The sequence below is a fragment of the Acomys minous genome, assembly GCF_964271855.1.
Source record: "Acomys minous genome assembly, chromosome: 14".
NCBI lineage: Eukaryota > Metazoa > Chordata > Mammalia > Rodentia > Muridae > Acomys > Acomys minous.
The window spans coordinates 99,902,391-99,921,380 of record NC_140496.1 but is presented as its reverse complement, the minus strand read 5'-3'; the positions used below and the strand labels follow the sequence as shown (position 1 = coordinate 99,921,380).

At 45.0% G+C, this 18,990-nt stretch overlaps 1 protein-coding gene and 1 long non-coding RNA gene across 2 annotated transcripts in view; one reads left to right on the top strand and one right to left on the bottom strand.

Annotated features, from left to right (window-relative positions):
* The window catches only part of LOC311582387, a 29,862-nt gene extending 25,332 nt beyond the window's left edge, over positions 1-4,530 (top strand). The window contains exons 3-5 of the long non-coding RNA XR_014774114.1: positions 412-517; positions 3,446-3,642; positions 4,303-4,530. This is a non-coding gene — a long non-coding RNA (uncharacterized lncRNA). The remainder of the gene's footprint in view (positions 1-411; positions 518-3,445; positions 3,643-4,302) is intronic.
* The window catches only part of DDAH1 (dimethylarginine dimethylaminohydrolase 1), a 136,011-nt gene that overhangs the window by 29,337 nt on the left and 87,684 nt on the right, over positions 1-18,990 (bottom strand). The window contains exons 2-4 of the mRNA XM_084755466.1: positions 11,442-11,541; positions 5,519-5,592; positions 4,543-4,662 (exon numbers count right to left, since the gene is read on the bottom strand). Of these exons, the coding sequence (XP_084611592.1) occupies positions 4,543-4,662; positions 5,519-5,592; positions 11,442-11,541 (294 nt within the window). The remainder of the gene's footprint in view (positions 1-4,542; positions 4,663-5,518; positions 5,593-11,441; positions 11,542-18,990) is intronic.

The following is an 18,990-nucleotide window of genomic DNA, read 5'->3' as shown; positions in this document are numbered from 1 at the left end:
GGTGACATATGATAACACTAAAGCCATCGAGGCATGTCTAACGCCCAGCACTAGAAAACAAGGCTTTCACGACTAACAAGTCTCTGTGGACTTTGGGTTTCTGGGTACGGCCTAAAAGTCCCCCAGCTTCTATGCGCATGAGCTTCAGCCCATGAGGGGTGCTGCGTGGGTATCTGTTTCTTGTATTCAGGGCTTTTGTTGGAGGAGAAGCTCAGAGTTTAAGTCAGTAGCCTCAATGAATTCCCATAGACTATTAAAGAACGGCCATCACAGACCCTGCTTGATCCAACAATGAAACAGAAGGCAAGGATGGGTACAGATTAAACTTTACGAAGAAGGCCTCCAGGGACAGTACTGAACTCCTCCTGTTTGGACGAGGCCCCTTTCCAGCACTGTTATCTTCTCCTACAGGGGTCAAAGGTTGAAAAGTTACCAACTGGCTTCATCTTACCCAAGCTGAACTGCAGAGAGAGAAGAGGTTCATTCAAACCGGGATCTCAGCCTCACTACAGCCTAGGTATGTAAGATGACCATATGCTGAAGAAGCCACTTCCTCAACCAAGACAGGACCAGAAGCCACAGGAAAGTGTGTCAGATATAGTAACATTACCCCTTCCCACTCCCCGCCGGGGTCTCAGCTTTAAGAGAACACGTGAGAAGAGTTCAGATTTGGAAGACACAGGAATTAGTGATGAGTGCCGGATAAGGACGGATTTCAGTGTGTGGCACAGGAAGGTACAATTCGCCTCTGTTTGGATAATTTGCCCTTTAAAGAAATGCCCAAGTGGCTGTGAGTTCTTCAAAAGACAGTAACAGAGACAACAAGGTTGGTGAGGAAAAACAGTGCTTGGAAGCAAACCCACAGAGTCCTTGAAACCAGTCAACTTCTGCATACTGGCAAAACCAAGGCATCCAGCAAACAGACAAACAAACGGTAGGGAATGGTTGGAGAAAGGGGAGACCAAGGAGCTCAGCAGAACAAATGTCTGGTTAAAAAAAAAAGAATTAGAAAGATTTCCCAATAGAAAAAGAATGGCTGTTGAACAAGGCAGGAGCTATGCTTTGATTCTGGATGTTTCCCAAAGGCTCATATATCAGAGGCTTGACCACCTGCCTGTAGCACTACTGGGAAGTGATGGAACTTTTAGGATGCGGGGCCTAGTGTGAGTAAGTCAGCTCACTCTAAGTGCCTTTGTGGGGAGATTTGGGGTGCTCAGCCCCTGCTTCTCCACTGTCATAAGGTGAGTAGCTATGTTGCACCGTTTTCTCCCTTCCACGGTGTTGGCTTGCCACAGGTCAAGTGACCATGGACTGAAGCTGCTAAAACCATGAGACTTGAGTGCTTTTAAGTTGATGTATCTCAGGTCTTTGCCACAGCACCTGTAGGATGTTGAACATGGTGGGAGATCCAAGAAAGAAGATTCAAGGCCCAAGAGATTAGATCCCTGAGACATAAGATTCTACTCAAATTATTTATTTCACCCAATCTCAGTATTTTCTATGGGGATATAACGTCAATGATGCTTCTGCTCATGTAAATGATATGTACGACCCTGTCTGTCCTCTTGCATGAGCCTCAGAATGCACATCTTCATGTCAGTAGCAGGTTTATTCTGCTATTGATTTTATTGGCAGCTTTATACAGGTAACGAACTGTTCTCAAATAGATGAGCATCTCGGGTCACTTGCAATGTGAATGCCTCCGACCACCTGTTTCTGACCTGAGACCATCCCCCTGAGGGAAAGCCCATTATCCACCAGCTGAGTTTGTCATGTGCCCACTGCAAAGTAAAAGGACACGTTTTGATGTTAGCAACAAGACAGGTGGACATTCACCAACTCTGCAGGCTCATGGTTTAGGCAGTACATTTGCTGTTGGAAGACATGATCTCCACAGAATGCCCTTGGAGCTAGCGGGGGCTATTTATAGCTTCAGACACAAGAGGGTTTCAGGTGAGAACAGACATCCTTTTTAATCCTCAGGCCAGCTCTGCAGGAAGGACTAGGAAGCCTCCACAGACTGCTCTAAGAGGTGCCATCTTACCGATCTTGTCAAATGGGAAGGGAAGGATGAAGGAAAATGGGACACACACCAAGACATACAATGGAAACTGGCATGTGAACCTGATTTTTGATTGTCTGTTTCTGCTAGCTTATCAGTGTTCCTCCTTTTTTCTTTTTGTTGGCTGTGCGGTCTTTGTCTTCCAATTAGAAAATGGAAATAATTAGCATTTTTGGAAAGAGGAGTGTTGGTCTGTTCTCCGAAGGAACGATCACTCCGCTCAGAAACGTATGGGTACCCAGACTCCCCTCCGTGACAACCTTCTCTTCCAGATTTCTGAATCGCCACATCTTTAGAGCTCACCCGCTTCAGCCAGAGGCTGGCAAGAAAACACGTTCACTAGTGTGGCGAGCTGCTCGCATCTCACGAACACACTTTGTTCAGTTCCAGCTTATACTACGTCACCACCTGCAGCACTGTCTCCCCGAGTCCCGCCCCCCCAAGTCCCGCCCCTGACACGTGCTACGCGTGGTTTCTGACCCCATTCTAGCCCTATTTCTCCCACAGCTTTCTCTGATTAGCTAATAGGGAGCGCTCTGCTCTCCGCTGGCCGCTGAATAGCTATTTTAGAACCTTTTTCATATCACTAGCCTTCTCACCTTATCTCTTACTCTGCGTGCTAGTTTCTCAGAGTCACCCCCTGGTGAGGCAGTGGCCATCATGCTGTTGGACTTAGGGCCCAGTACCCCAAATGGCACAAAGGACTACTTTTTTCTGCTTTATCTGGAAGGGGTTCTTTGTGCTCACTCACACAAAGGCAGGGTACAAGCCAGCTTACGTTCCCTTTCCCTTATAATCAATTCCAAACACGTGCAGACCAACTCGGCTGTCATGGACAGATACCACAGTTACTCCCCAAGGAGAAATACCATCCTCCCCGGTCCCCTGGATGGCACCATTCATCAAATGCTTTCTTTCAAAGACATTATCTTGCCTGTACACAGAGAGCTGACACAGTTTTCCAGATGAAGTGAAACAAAAGGCATACTCGAAAGGAAATCAGAGAAAGACATTCTAATACAAACCAAACTCTGGAGATAACTCAGCAACAACTGTTAAAAGCCCTAAGATTTGAATGCTGTCAAAGATACAGTTAGGGGGAAAAAAAAGAAAAAAAGAAAAAAACGGGAAACAGAAAGGCTGAAGGAGCTTGCAAGTTCCACAAAGGAATCTGCTCAAGGCAACTATTGTTTCCCACTTAAGCTGCCCCTGGGTTAGCAGAGGAAGAGGAAAGACTTGAAAGAGAAAGGCAATGCACAGGTGCACAGTACGGGGTGTGCTCCAGGGGCACAGTACATGGTGTGTACTGGGCACACAGCGCGTGGTGTGTACCGGGTGCCCTTGTGCTCTCTGCTTAAGAGGACTCTACTTTTTAATTCCTAGATAAGTCATGCCTGCCATCAGGGAGGGCCACCTCAGAGAAAGAAAGGGGTTGCCGCTCCAGACCATTCAGTGCCAGCCTCGTGACCTCAGCAAGGATCTCCATCTAGTTTATCAGCCCAAAGCAGACAATGCCACCCCATCCCTCACCCGGAACACGTTCAGGCCCCCCACAGGGCCAGACAGGAAGGAATTCAAGGGTGAGTAAGGCCTGGTCTCTGCCCTTCCTCAGCCTGTGCACTCTCTCCCGTGGGTGAAGCTACAGCCTAGAGAAGAGCGTTGTTATTATCAAAGGGAAAACATGGCAACAACGGATGGTGCTGCCACCTTCGGTCACTTCCACTCTAGATCCAGCTCCGTGACGCGGGAAAGTCCTAGTATTCCTGGGCTCTCACAGCTTCACCTAAAAAATGAGGGCATTTCCTGTGCTAAAACTTATCATTCTAACTAAGAGTGGAGAAGGCAAACTTTCCAGGTTCTTCAGAACCACAGCTTTCTAAATAACCATCAGGAAGTATAGGCACAACACAAGGATAAGACAGGGCAACAAGCCCTTAGTGTGCCAACTCCCCCACTTAGAGAGGAGAGAGAGAGAGAGAGAGAGAGAGAGAGAGAGAGAGAGAGAGAGAGAGAGAGAAAGGGAGGGAGGGAGAGAGAGGGAGGGGGGAGAGAGAGAGAGAGAGAGAGAAGAGAGAGAGAAAGGGAGGGAGGGAGGAAGGGAGGGAGGGACAGAGAGGGAGGGAGGGAGGGAGAGAGAGGGAGGGAGGGAGGGAGAGAGGGAGAGAGAGAGGTAGGGAGAGGGAGGGAGGGAGGGAGAGAACTGCAAAGGTCCTGGCTAGTGCATGCCTTTTTATTCCCAGGGTGTAGAAATGACGGATTTGGTGTTCAGCTTTCAGAAGGCATGTAAGGAAGTCTGACGGTGATGGAGAATGGTTTACCACCCAAGAGCTCTTGCTACACTTTCAAGCTCTTGGCTCTGAATGAGATCAGAGCACACGGTGCCTGTCACAGGTGTCTCACCTGTATGTACCACCCCTCCCCGGTGTCCAGCCTGTGGCCAAGCGCGGCCTGCCGCACCTAGGGGCACAGTTTTGTTTTACCTTGAGGGCCTTCTGTGCCGGTTCGCTGGACCCTATTGCAATCAGGTTGGGCCCAGCCATGCTGCAGAAACTCTTTAAATGCAAAGAGTCAGCCACGGGTACCGTGGAGACCGCGTAGTCCTATGGAGACAAACAGAAAGAAAGACACGTTGGTTGTTACTGCAGAGCAATTCTCAAGACCGATTAAAAACTGCCTGAACCATGGTTGCTCATTGGAAGGTTGCCAGCCCTATCAGGGAAGCAGGTGAAGTGGGGAGCGTGACTCATAGGTATTGGTACTGCCAGCTGAACCAAGACGGTTTGCTTCCGGAGTTGACTATGTCACTGGTTCTGCTGGCTCCTTGGCCTGAGGGGCAGTCTACTCCAGGAGGATTGTTTGAATCCCTTGTAGATACTGTGTCTGCCAGAGCTTCACATCCTCACAGGGAACAGAGAGCCCTGGGTAAGTGTGTACGCATGCGCACAGATGCACGCGCGCGCGCACACACACACACATACATGTATGTTTACCCGTTACTAAGCAGCCTTGTAAATCATTCTTCCATGAGCAGTAAAGGAAGGCATACACAATACTTCATCTGGTTTCCAGTACACAGTAAGCACTCAGTAGAGAAGATCCCAGAATCTAATCTGAAAATCACATTTTTATTAGACATATCTGGGTCTCCAGACTTTATTTTCTAAAGTGATTTTTGTCAGGGACAGGTGCTGGTGTTTTGTGTGATTATGCACTTGGAAAAGCACGAAGGTGGACACACTAACTTTCTTGTTCCCAAGAGAGCTCACTGGATCCCAATTATCGGGAAATTTGAATTTAATAGTCTTTAAAATGCCTAGTAAATGTACAAATACCAAGAAGAATTTTGTAAAGCTCCTAAAATATAAACACAATTACTCACGACATATTGATTCAATGGGGCTATGAATATTTATTAAGCAATTACTCCGAGCCAGGCCTAAATGATCCTTCACCTACCTTAAAAGTATCAGCCAAGATTTCAGCACCTCGTTGATTTGTCCTTTTGGAAAGGCCCACAAAAAATTCTCTGCCTATAATAGATGGGATAGAACACAGTGAGTCGGTGGCCCTGGGGATTGTAGACTGTTTCTTTACCCATAAATAATGATCCTAAAGTGTCACAGGGTTCTCGTCTCCATCTGGAGAGTTCCACAAAAGAGACCCCTGTTCCCATTCCAAAAACTGAATCTCAAATGACTGCCCTTAAATAAGCCTTTCTGACACAGAGATGGAAATTAGCGGGGCAGTTCCTAGGAGCTGGCGGAAGGGGTAAATGGGTAGTGTTGTTGAGTGGGGATGGCATTTCAGCTTGGGAAGATGAAAAGATGCCTGGCGATGCATGGTGGTCACTGCCCAGATACATGAGGGGCCACTCTGCCTCTTTACTGTACCCTTAAAATGGCTGTGAACACACAGCACAACCCTACAATGCATGCTGTCTCCGGGAACGTCTCAGAAGATGGGGCAGAAAGACTTTAAGAGCCAGAGGAGTAGGATGTCTGTCGGGAGCCCTTTCTGGATATGACAAGGGCGCTACAGCCATGAAATATCAACAGTGTGGCTCCAGGGAAGCCAGTGTCCTTTCCTGGTCTCCACAGGCACCAGGCATGCATGTGACACACAGGCATATGCCCACACACATGGGATAGTTAATAATTCTATGATTTGGGGAGGACTTGGGGGTGGGAAATGATATGAACGAAACATATTGTATGAAAAACTAAAGAGAAAAAAAAACCCACAAAATGTAAGAAAAAAAATCAATTTTCCTTTCCTTTCATCAAGTCAACAATCCTATGTTCCAGATTTGGCTAATGGCTTCCTTGGGGTTTATTTACATTGACCCTGTGCTCTTTGCATTGCATTGACAGTTCCCAGAGGTGGCTAATTAAGCCTTTTCTTTTTCCAGAGGGTTCCATATGTCCATTGCTTCACACCAGGCACAAGACGAATGGTCACAAATATTTCAGTATGGTGGAACTGGAATGGTCATGTGGGTTCACTGACACCAGCCTGGTTCCTGCACTGTGTCTTCCCACTAAGCTTCCACACTGTGGCTTGAGTCTCCACTGATGCTTAGGTGCAGACCCACTGTCTTACTCGGGATCTGCATTTATATTTAGAACTCTAAGAAGAAGAAAAAATTGATCGATTTGAAATATAATTCATAAAGGAAATATATGGTAAATGCATTCCCCCCTACAACTACAGTAGAGCTGGTAGTCTCCAAACTTACAAAAATGGCCACATTAAAATAAATCCACTATTACCTACTAATAGGTCAATGATTAAATCAGAACAGAAATTCAGGAAACATTGAGAACTAAATGGTATCAGAGACACTCACACCAAACAGCGATTCCCACAGTTGTGGAGGAGCAAGTCAGTAACCCTAGTACTGGGGAAGTGGAGGCAGAGGGGTTGGGAGGTCAAGCTGGTCGTCAACTATATAGTGAATGTGGAGCTAGCCTGGACTGTATAAGACTTTGCCACAAACAATAAAGAGAGAAAGAAAGAAAGAAAGAAAGAAAGAAAGAAAGAAAGAAAGAAAAAAGATTTAATTAAAGTATTTGGAGGGAAATCTATAGAAGTGTACATTTCAAAAGAGATGAGATAAAATGCCAATTTATTAGAGGAAAATAGAATAGAATATAAATAAAGAGATTTAAAAGAAGGAAACAAAGAAAGATAAAGGAAATACTTTTAAAAAAAAAAAGGAGTTCATAAAAGCCAGTATTTGGTCCTTTAAAATATTAATAAAATTGACAAACTTCTGGGTTGGGAGGGCACTGAGGAGGGCAGGCAGGCACAGCGTGTAAATGAGAAGGGAGTCTAGCTACAGCTGATACGAAGTCTGAAGAGACACCAGAATGATCTTTATAACCAACATCTTGAAAACTGAGGTAAAAGAGGTAAGGTCAGAAAATGGGACTCACCAGTGTGGGCCTAGGAAAGCCTAAGTAGGTGTATAATCATTAGAGTTACTGAGTCAGGCTAAAATCTCCCCACTAAGAAAGTGCCAGGAACTGTTTGTGCATTTGCTGTACTAAGCTGAAGGAACATGCAATATAAATTGTACTGATTCTGAAGAATAGAAAAATATCAAGCACCCCTTAATGTGCTATCAATCATCATTAGTGATTTATTAATAATAGTTAATGTATCCACACATTAAATTAATAAAATAGAAGGAATACTATTTACTGATATTTATTTATTAATTTTCGATTAATAATTATTAATTAACAACGGGGTATAAATTTCTGTTATTAATAGAAGGTAACAAAACAGTTTTATCAAAACCAGATGAGGAAAACAAGAGAGAAAAAGTATAGGCCATGGAAACTAATATATTAGCAAACTAAATCCCACACTATATAAAAAGTGAATAACGATAGGTTGATTTTTATCCCTGATAAGCAAGACTGATCAAGTATCAGAAAGTTGAAACGAAGAAGGAAAATCATGTACTCATCATACTGAAGAAGGAAAAGAGTTTGTCCTATAACCCAGCATTCAAGTGTTAGCCTTAGAGTATCTCTTACACATGAGCCCAGAAGACACACACAGGAACAGGCATAACAGTGTTAGAGGTGATAAAAGACCAATCCAAGAAGCATTCACACCACACACCATCAGCAAAATGAATACACATTCGGTGGTATATTCCACACAACACTGCTCAGCATAGACAACTGCTACGGTTACATCTGTCAACGTAGGTCAAAAGTACAAAAGTCATGCACGAAGTCATAGAGTGGATACTACAGCAATAGAAACCTATAGATACCACATAATTTAGAAATACATATGCTGAGACAAACTTCAAAGAAAGATCAGCAAGCGACCCACAAAGCAGTAAAGAGCATGGTTTCCTGGGCCTGGGAGTGGGACGAGACTGGGACCACATGGGGTCTCTCTGGTCCTGGCAGGGCTCCGCTTTAAAAGCCAGGGGTGGCTGTGATTATTTTATTACTAGTTTTTTAAACAGCCTGAAAACATTTTCAACTCAGTTATATGAAGTCTATATTTCACAAAAATAAATAAATAAAAGGGTAAATTGATGTTATCTATCTGAGGGAAATGAGATGGAAACAACTTTTTTTTTTTTTTTTTTTTTTTTTTGGCCAGTAACTGCTTGTGTGACTGACAGATTTCCCAGCAGGAAGTGGAATTGGAAAGTAGCTCTCCTTCTGTCCATTTCCTGATAAATTATTAACACAGTTTTGCGTCATGGAGAGCAGGGGGCACACAGAACACACGCAGCTCTGTCTCACCTAAAAACTGAGCGACAAGCTTGCATATATTGGGAATCTAACTTACGATTCATGAATTTCACACTTACAAATGGGGAAGATGGCAAATTTTATGGTTTTTGTTTTGCTTTGGTTTTGTTTTGTTTTGGTTTGGTTTTTTGAGACAGGGTTTCTCTGTGTAGGCTTGGCTGTCCTAGGCTCACTTTGTAGACCAGGCTGACCTCGAACTCACAACAGTCCGCCTGCCTCTGCCTTCAGAGTGCTGGGAGTAAAGGCATGCGCCACCACACCCGGCCCTAATTTTATCAAAGAAGAGATGGAGGGAGAGATGGGAGAGATAACAGGGGCGCAAGTGTAGGGGTCAGAGGACAACCTCAGGTGATGGTCCTTGAACTATCTATCCACCTTGAATAAGGCAGGGGCTGCCTCTTGGTCACAGGTGTGGGAGCCAGGCGAGCAAAGCCCCCGCCTCACTGCAGACGCCCTGGGACTACAGGTGTGTGCCTCTGTTGCCGGCGTTATGTGGGTTCTGGGGACTAGAGCTCAGACTCTCACCTTTGAGCGGCAGGTGCTTCACTCACTGAGTCAAACCCAGAGTCCCTTATCTCAGTTTTTGAACAAAATAAGCCTTAAGATATGAACTTACTGAGTGAGCAAAGAAAGGCTCAGACAGGATGGGGGTAAGACTCCGTGTGCAGTGAGGCAAAGCCAGCAGGCTTGGCATGCTGTAGAAAAAACGCTGACCAAAGGAAGAGAGGTGCCTGGTGTATGGTGTGGCCACACTGAGGGGAGCGCCAGGTGTTAAGAGTACATGAACTGCTCAGATCATTAACTCACTGTAAACACACTGCCTTGTGTCTGCAGTGTTTTGAAGGACATTTGAACCTGGTCTCCATAAACCACGTCACTATGTAAGTGCTGCATTGTAAGGAAATGATTTGCATCTAGTTTTCTACAGAAGCCCATGTTCTAAGAGGAAACAGGCTGCCACACTAGTCTGTCAAAAAGAGTGAAAGTAGCATCCACGGGAGGCGCCAAGCCTGTTCTGCAAGGATCCTATTGTGGAGATTCAGAGAATGGCTGAGTTGGCTCAGGCACAAGCAGAGCTACCAATGCATGGTCAGTTCCCTTGACACCCCTCGTTCTACGTTCTAAGGGTTCAATGTACATGCACCCCAAACTCTATAGAGGCAGGGCCCTACCCTGTGTCAGACAGCCCCACTGGGCTGCACAACACACAGCATCTCTGGATGCTATTCACAAAAGCCATAGTTTGAACATCACTCCTTGGGATGGGCAATACAATAGCTCCAGCCACAGGTGTAGGACACCAAGCCAGAAGACACTAAAATGTCCCAGATTAAAGCTGCCACCACCTCCTCCTCCTTCTCCCAGTCCTCCTTCTCCAGGGACATTCGCTAAATCTTAATGTTACTAAAGCAAGGCATTTCCTATATAACAAAGGTGGCCATACTTGGGCTATATGTGCGGGATGTGTCAGTTAGACTCTCAGACTTCCTCCCAAGAAGTTCGGCGCTCTTAGTGGGCCATACGGGGCTACTTTCTCTGGTTCTCCAGGAGCAGCGTCTGTATTTGGACTACACTGGTGAAATTCCTTGACATTGAGGGGCAGACAAAAATCTCATAAATTAAAATTCAAGTAACTATCATGCTTTTCATTAGAACTAGAATGAGTCCAAGAATGGAGACTTCATGGAATAATCCATCAGCATGAAGAAGTGGAAAGGTCAAATGCTATAATTATTGTGTCTGTAGTAGTCACCATATAAGGATTCTGGTTGCACCAACAATAATATTAGCATTTGTATTTCAATGAGTTATGCTGGCAAAAAGCCAAATCAATTTGCATAGAAATTTATTTGACTTCATCTTGCCATCTGGAAAGAAATTATTTATAAATGATGCTCCTTTTGAATTAAGAACCTTTTAGCCCCAACCCAGTATACAAGGGAAATATTATGCAATATATAAACCCAGCTATAGGAAAACATGTTACATATCAATAACATCCCTGTAAAGAGTAACAAATCATGCACATGAGCACTCTGGTAGAAAAGAGCTGCACTGCAAGGTAACATATGTCAACGTGAAATATACGGAAATGTTACAGTGACTATGTCCGAATGGAAGGCCACTCTTTCTTCCTCACTGGGATTTTCTGAAACTCTTTAGATCCCTGTGCTTGGCGTGTATCAATCCGACGACTAAAGAAACATGTTAAGGAAACAAGCCAGCATGAGTCAGTTATTAGAGGAGAACACCTGTGTGTGCATACCGTGAACAATATATCCCTGCCATTCTGGGTACCCATGTGTGCGTACCTGTGAACAATACATCCCCGCCGTCCTGGGTACCCATGTGTGCATACCTGTGAACAAGACGTCCTTGCCATCTAGGGTACCCATGTGTGCATACCTGTGAACAAGACGTCCTTGCCACCTAGGGTACCCATGTGTGCATACCTGTGAACAAGACATCCTTGCCACCTAGGGTACCCATGTGTGCATACCTGTGAACAAGACGTCCTTGCCACCTAGGGTACCCATGTGTGCATACCTGTGAACAAGACATCCTTGCCACCTACGGTACCCATGTGTGCATACCTGTGAACAAGACATCCCCGCCGTCCAGGGTTGCATTTTCATCTTTCATCTCCACAATGTTGAGCTGAAGTTTTTCCAAAGTCTCTTTCATCATGTCAACCTGTTGAGAATAAAACAATTTGTGTTAATGTCGACCACTTCCCAGTGCAAAACCAGCTCTGCACAACTTCTCAGGGCTGAATCACATCCCTGGATGTAGACAGCCCCCCAACGCCTACCCCCATGCCCACCCCCAATGCTCCCCGAAAGCACACAATGCTCTTGTGGGTATAGGAGTGCATGTCGCTGAGATATACAATAGATAGCAGAATAAGTCATGATCATTCCTAAGAGGTGAGATTATTTGCTAGAAAGTACTTCTTTAAACAGTTGGGTGTGAGCCGGGCGTGGTGGCGCACGCCTTTATCCCAGCACTCGGGAGGCAGAGGCAGGCGGATCGCTGTGAGTTCAAGGCCAGCCTGGTCTACAAAGCGAGTCTAGGATAGTCAAGGCTACACAGAGAAACCCTGTCTGGAAAAACAACAACAACAACAACAACAACAAAAGATTTGGGTATGGTGGCTCCTGCTTGTAATCCCAGCACCTAGGAGGCTACGTGGTGGTGGTGGTGGTGGTGGTGGTGGTGGTGGTGGTGGTGGTGGGGGTGCTGCACTGCTGTGAGTTCAAGGCCAGCCTGGTCTATAGAATGATACCCTGTTTCAAAAAATAGAACCATATTTGTTTAGTCTTTCTCCTAGAACAGTGGTTCTCAACCTTCCTGATGCTGTGACCTGTAGACTTTAATGAAGTTCCTCATGTTGTGGTGATCCACAACCACAAAATTATTTTTGTTGCTATTTCAGAACCGTAATTTTGCTAATTTTAATCATCATAATGTAAATATCTGCTACACAGGATATCTGATATGTGATCCCTGAGAAAGAGTTAGTTGATCCTTTCTCCCCCAAAAAAGGGTCATGACCCACAGGTTGAGAACCTCTGTTCTCATGGAAGGGTGGCTCAATATTGTAGTCTTTTCTTGCCTCAGAAGGTTAACTAGTTAGGGCTCTGTTGGAGGCTGGACAGTTAGAACACTGAGAGGCCAAGAAGGCAGGAGACCTATCACCCAGTTCTCCTGTCCTTGCAACAAAGTGCAAGAAATAATTTTAAGCCCAAATGAGATGGTCAAAATCATGACCTGGGAGTATTAATGGAACAGTGATGACAACTCATTATTTCAGTCAAGATGGAGGAGACTCACTGGCTTCTTTGAAGAATATTTTCTATAATACCATCTGCCCAAGGCTTCTCATCTGTTCTGTTGTTAACATTTATATTCGGGTGTGTTTTCAAACTTAGCTCCCTAGAGATTAGTGGCGAATTCAGTAGTCATCAAACTGAAGAACAGTCAGGACCTTGGGTCTGGGCTTGTCCCTCATGGGGACACTCTGGGCTGAATTAGAAAATGTTACTACTGAGGCTTACTTTATTTTTAACTTTTAAAATTATTTTATTTTGAGACAGCATGTTACTAGATAACCCAGGCTGGCTTTGAACTTATGACCCTCGTAGTACCGGGATTAAAAGTGTGCCCTCGAAAGCTTACAACGTAATTCACATCTTTCCAGCAGCTCCACAAAAGCATCTTTCATATTTTCTAAGATCTGCACGATCTTTAAAATAGTAAGCATCTATAAGAAGAGATGAACAGGGCTACGGGAAAAACAAGAGGTCACATCACACTAGGCAGAACAGGCATTTCTGCCAAGATGCTCAATACACAGGGCAGACTGTCTCTGAAAAGATATCACTACAGACGTTGCTTCTAAACTAATGGAAATGCTTTGACAATACTGACATTCATGCATTCGAAAACATTAGAGAGGGGATAAAGTAAAATAAACACATCACCTCATCCTTGTCCGGGAACTCATGTTACATTTCCACACACCAGAGTGACTCAGAACAATAAAAATTATTTCCACGGGTAAAAAGGTCTTTATATAGTAAATACACCCAGTGACTTCTTTTAACAGGAAGAGGAACTGTCATATCATACAACAGGACCAAAACAACATTTACCAAGAATCGGGAGATCCTGAACCCAAGTGCGAGCATGCGCGCATGCAGCACACACACACACACACACACACACACACACACACACACACACACACACACACATTCTGCTTTGGAAACTCTGAGTGCACGTGTAGGGTTAAGAAGTTGCTGGATAATAGATAATAAAATAAATCTAAAGGGAAAATTATTTTAGAGGATAAAATATTGTGGTTTCTTAAACGTGAAACCAGGTATACCGGCATTACATTAAACCTGAATTTTCTGTTGCTGTTGTATCACCAGTCGCTTGGACAGGCCTGCATCATACATGCAGGTGGTACTAGATTACTTTCAGAGTCAATGTACGAATAAGACTTCAGAGAATTTTAAGTATAAAGTAGGCAGTTTTGAGAGGTGCAGGGCTGTGCAGCATCAAGTTGGGGGTGCTAACTCCAGGGAGATGTCTAACAAAACAGAAGAACTGAGCCCTGCAGGCCGTCCACTGAGAGAGCGGAACAGTGCTGGCTGTCCACTCGTGATACAGATCTCCAAGGAATCACGCAAAGTCTCCCACAATAGGCCTAGCACAGCCTTGACACACCAGCCCAGAGCAAGCCAGCTATCGGGGTTGTTAGGACATTAAGTGTAATGACAGAGGGTACCTTTACAGGAATAGATCCAACCAGTAGCCTTCACAGATCTGCTTGTTGCGTGGTTACACAAATATGGCTAATGTGGACTTACATTTACATTCAAGAGGCAGGGAAAAGTCAAAGCAACCAATGTGTCACTTCTCACAGAGACACCAAGTCTGCAGTGGAACTCTACATTCCCAAGAGAAACCATCAAAACAAACTTACTGAGCTGAACACTGGCATGAACGGACTTTGCTGGCACACAAGATCAGAAATGAAAAAGAGAAATCAGAGAAACCTTAGCTTATGGTCCAACTCTATTCTAAAGGCCTGTCTGGCCCCTGGGTATTCTGGGCCTCAGTGTGCACATCTTTAAAGTGGGTTTCTTATCTATACTGCCACCAACTTCTTAAGCTCCCTCTGACCACTAGACTCATGTGAAGCCCATTAAAAACACAGAGAACTATACTTGCCCAATAAATATCAGACAGGTGAAATACCAGCCTGTGTCCCCATGGCAACAGACACTTATGCTGCAAATCAGCATTCTTTCCCACAAGCCAACTCAGAGTGAGGGCACATTCATGTTAAAATCTTGCTGATTTTACTTCCTCCCAGCTTCAGAAGCTGTCGTGATGAGGCATGTTTCTTATACTCTGTCCTTTGAACTAACCTTAGACGGAAACAGCACCAAGAGAGAGGTGGGCCTGTCTGGTAAGATGCCCCACAGGACGCAAACAAGCGTTGAAGGTTGGGCACCATGCCTTTTGCCTTTCGTCCTAGCACTCCACAGGCAGAGCCAGGCTGATGGGACAGGAGGGTAGTGCGTTTTGAGGGCAGTCTAAAGATACCTGTGAAGTTCTAGGTCAGTGGGGGTTACACAGAAGGATTCCCCTGACTAAAACCCAGCCAACCAACCAACCAACCAACCAACCAACTGACCAACCAACCAACCAACCAACCAACCAACAAAAAAGAGACCCAATGCCAAAACCAACCAACCACTACCCACAAAAACAAGCTAAGGCAACAAAACACCAACACTACCCACAAAAACAACTTAAGAGAACAAGAGTCTCCTCAGCAGCCTTTGCCTGATTCTCTGATGAAACATCCCTCTGGAAGCAGCTTAAGGGAGCAAAGGCTTGTTCTGGCTCACTGTTGGAGGTTCCAGGCCACCCTGAGGGGACTTCCTAGCAGCAGGGCACGGCAATGCTGGTGCTGTTGACCTCTTACCTTCATACAGCCCTGGTTCAGACCCAGGGAATGATCTGCCCACTTCAGCTAACCAGTCAGCCAACCCCTCACAGCATGCCCCCGACTCCCACCCCCATATCCCCAAGCTTGTCACCTATGTGATTACAAACCCTGTCATTGCACAGTCCCACAAAAGGGCATTAGCCGTGACAACAGGCTGAGTAGGCTATGAGCACACTGCCACACTAGCCTGTAGAGTTCCTTTTCTTTCTCAGTGCCTGGCTTCCTTGCTTAACTTTCTCATCCTCCTCTCCTTCCTTCTTGCGTGGCTCGCGCTCTGTTCCCCCATTTCTCCTGTCACCTTGACATCACCATCTTATTGTGTCTCTTCAAGCCTCTGGGGTCCCAGATTGAATAAGCAATGGAGGACTGAAACGACTTGTGGTTTCCTGATCCTTAAAGGGGAAAAGGGGGAAATGTTTTCTCTGTCATGGTCATAATGTGATTCACAAACGGGACCACCCATTGGAAGCACCTAGCTCACTGCCTGGCACAGTGAGCTCGCAACCCAGTGTATGACATTGTTATTTTACTCTAAAGTGACTTATTTATTGCTTTTGTTTCTGATTATATTTCAAAAGGAAGAAGAGAGATACAAATACAGACTTTATACAAAACCTTTTAAGAGCAAACTCCCCTTTTTCTTAATATAAACAAAATCAAACCCCTCCCACAAATGTTTCAAATATGAAGTAAAAGCAAATTAAACATAAATCCTCATAGCATTGTCCTGGGAAGCTGCATTGAAAAAGGTTCCCAGAGTCCCACAGTTGATGGCCTGGGTTCTACTGAGCTTCAGTGTTTTCCCGCAGACTCTTTCCACAGCTGATTTCTATTGAGAATTCTCAGCAACACCATGCAGAAGGTTTCACACCTTTATTCTGGACGTTATGAACGGGCTTCAGGGGCCTGATGGACACCTCTGTGCTGCAGTCTCAGACAGAATACCCATCAGCCTGTCTGCCCAGCCGCCTTCTCCTTCACCTACGTCTGTCTGATGGACTTCCAGATGGCGTGATTGTGAGACCAGCTGACCTGGCTGTAGGTGGCATGTCTACCCCGCCCTCAGTTCTGCCACGCGCTGTCACCAGCAACTTCACTTGTTTCTTATGCTTTGGATTCAGAATGGCCTGCAAAGGCCCATGGTTCCTGGATTGGGGTTCTTCTGGGAGGGAGTGGAATGCTTATGAGGTTGGGCTTAGTGGGCTTCCGATCACTCTGGAGTGTGCACCTCAGTCCACCCTTGCTTCTCTGTTTCACATCCCAGGCATGGAATGAGACGTCTGATCAGCACACACTCCTGCCAATGCTGTGCTGCCCTGGTGAAGACCCAGTGTTCCTGGACCATAACCCCAGAACCTGGGATCCCGAATGACCTTTTCTCTTTACAAGTTGATCATCTCAAGCATTTGTTATGCAGTGGAAACCTGGTAACACCACTGTTTTCAACATTCACTCAATTTCCCAAGTCTCTGCAGGAGTCATGTTGAAGAGTTTTTAACAGGATGCTGTCACACTGGCCAATGAGGTCAGTGGTGCCCCCATCATTCGTTAGTTAGTGAAATGGTTTTCTTTCCTCCCTTGTTGCTGATTTCTGCTGTGCCTTTGGAAGTGAAGTGTGACATGAGAGCACTGCTGAGGAAGCTACTGGGAAGCTTCTGTCAGGCCTTTAGTGCGTCAGGGCACCGTTGGCTGGGAGCCTGCTGATGCACCAAAGCCACACTATGTCATGCATGGCAGCCTCTGAGAAGCCACACTGTCCTTTCTTTATGCTACATTAGTATTCTTTGATAATCAGCACATTTGTGGCCACTTGGTCTGGTACATTCGGCTACTGTTACGTCAGTGCTTTTTATCTGTGTCATGTTTCCTAGACACTTTCTCATGTAATCAACGTCTTTGAGTGAATACCAACAAACACTGAGTGAACAGCAACTTACTTTTATCAGACTACAGAGTTCCCGCACCACTACCAAAGCCCATGCTTTGAAATGTAAAGTTTTAGTGGGACAGATTCAACTTGTGAGTATACATATACAGTGACAAAAAAAGGGGGGGGATTATTTTGTGGTGTTTGCAATTATTCTGAAAGTGAATTAGGGTGTTAGGATGCCCATTTGACACGTGAGTAAACTGAGGCTGAGGGAGGCTGATTGACTCTTGTGAGCCTATTCCCATTGCACATTCACTACACTGTGAGGCCGGTGTCCCTCGAGTCAGTATAGGCCATGCTAGCATCTGAACAGAGAGTCTCTTGAATTCTGTACATTTAAGTGAACTTGGCGTTATGAGACCATATGCCAAGGGTTCTTTAGATTCTGCAATGGTCTCCGTACCAGAGATAAATGGGAGTTTCTGTGTACTTGAGCAGTAGGATGTCAGGTTACAGAGTGATCGAGGGCACAAAGTAATAGGCGTGGAATGTACAAACCACCCCAGGAAACACTGACTGAGGGCAACCCACATATTAACCACCACCCTTCGGTCTTGGGATGCCTTGGATTTGTTCAGTGGTTGATTTCTTGGATTTTCCACATGTGTTCATTAAATTACTAAAGCTAACCAAAATTATTAAAACAAAAGATCAAAGAGTGGTTTAATAAAAAAAAATCATATTTCAGTTCTAATTGAAGCCAGACTGGGATCGTCTTCAATTGCAAACACACATATGATCATCCTATATGCCTGGCGCCCTAACAAGAACACGCGCTTAATTCAGAAGGTGCTTACGATCGGATGAAGCATGTCCTTGCATTTTTCCTGTTTTTCTCGTGAGGAAACTGAGTGGAGAAGACAGCCTGATGAAGTCTCATATCAAGTAAGCAAGAGAGCTCAGGCAGAAACCTCTGGGGTACGCTGAAGCTTGTGTCACTAACAAAAAGTCATCAGGACATCAATTCCTATGCAGCCAAAGGGAAATCAGAGTGCCGAGCATGGGGAGGCCCTAAGCACACCAGAAACGGGGTGTCTTTGCTATCATTTACTTGAATAAGAAGGTGGACTCAGGCACCCTGAAGGCCAAATGACAGTGGCCAAAACCTAGGGTTGGTGTTTAAAGATCCTGAACTTTGAATTTTGCTTTGCTAAGCACAGCACCAACTGAAGCTAGTGCGTCTGGGGAGCTTGTCCGCTACTCCTTCACTCACTAAATTATAAGTAGTTATTTGTGCAATTTTTTTTTAAGTAAGTGATCAACAATGTATTTTAAAGGCAATGAAGTTACAAAAGAAAATGAACAAACAGGTATACTCCCCCAAAACAAAACAAAGAGCAAACAAACAAAAACAAAACAAAACAAAAAACTAAGACACTTTAAACATCTCCAGAACAGTATAGTAACTTTCCAAAAATGAGGAGGGCCTTTGCCATGGTGGGAAGAGGCAGGCACAACTCTAAAACTGCTTTTTATGTCTTTAAATATCCTGCGTTAACTTTTCCTCTGAGAGTGGAAAAGACTAATATATGGGACAGGCCTACTACTCCCGTGACTGATATTTTGAGGATGTGATTTAGGTGGCCAAACAGTTGACTTACGCTAATCAAGAGGGAGCTTAGCGTGCATGGCCCTGACCTAATCTGGGGCTCTTGAAAGGGCTTTTCACGATTAGAGAGAGGTC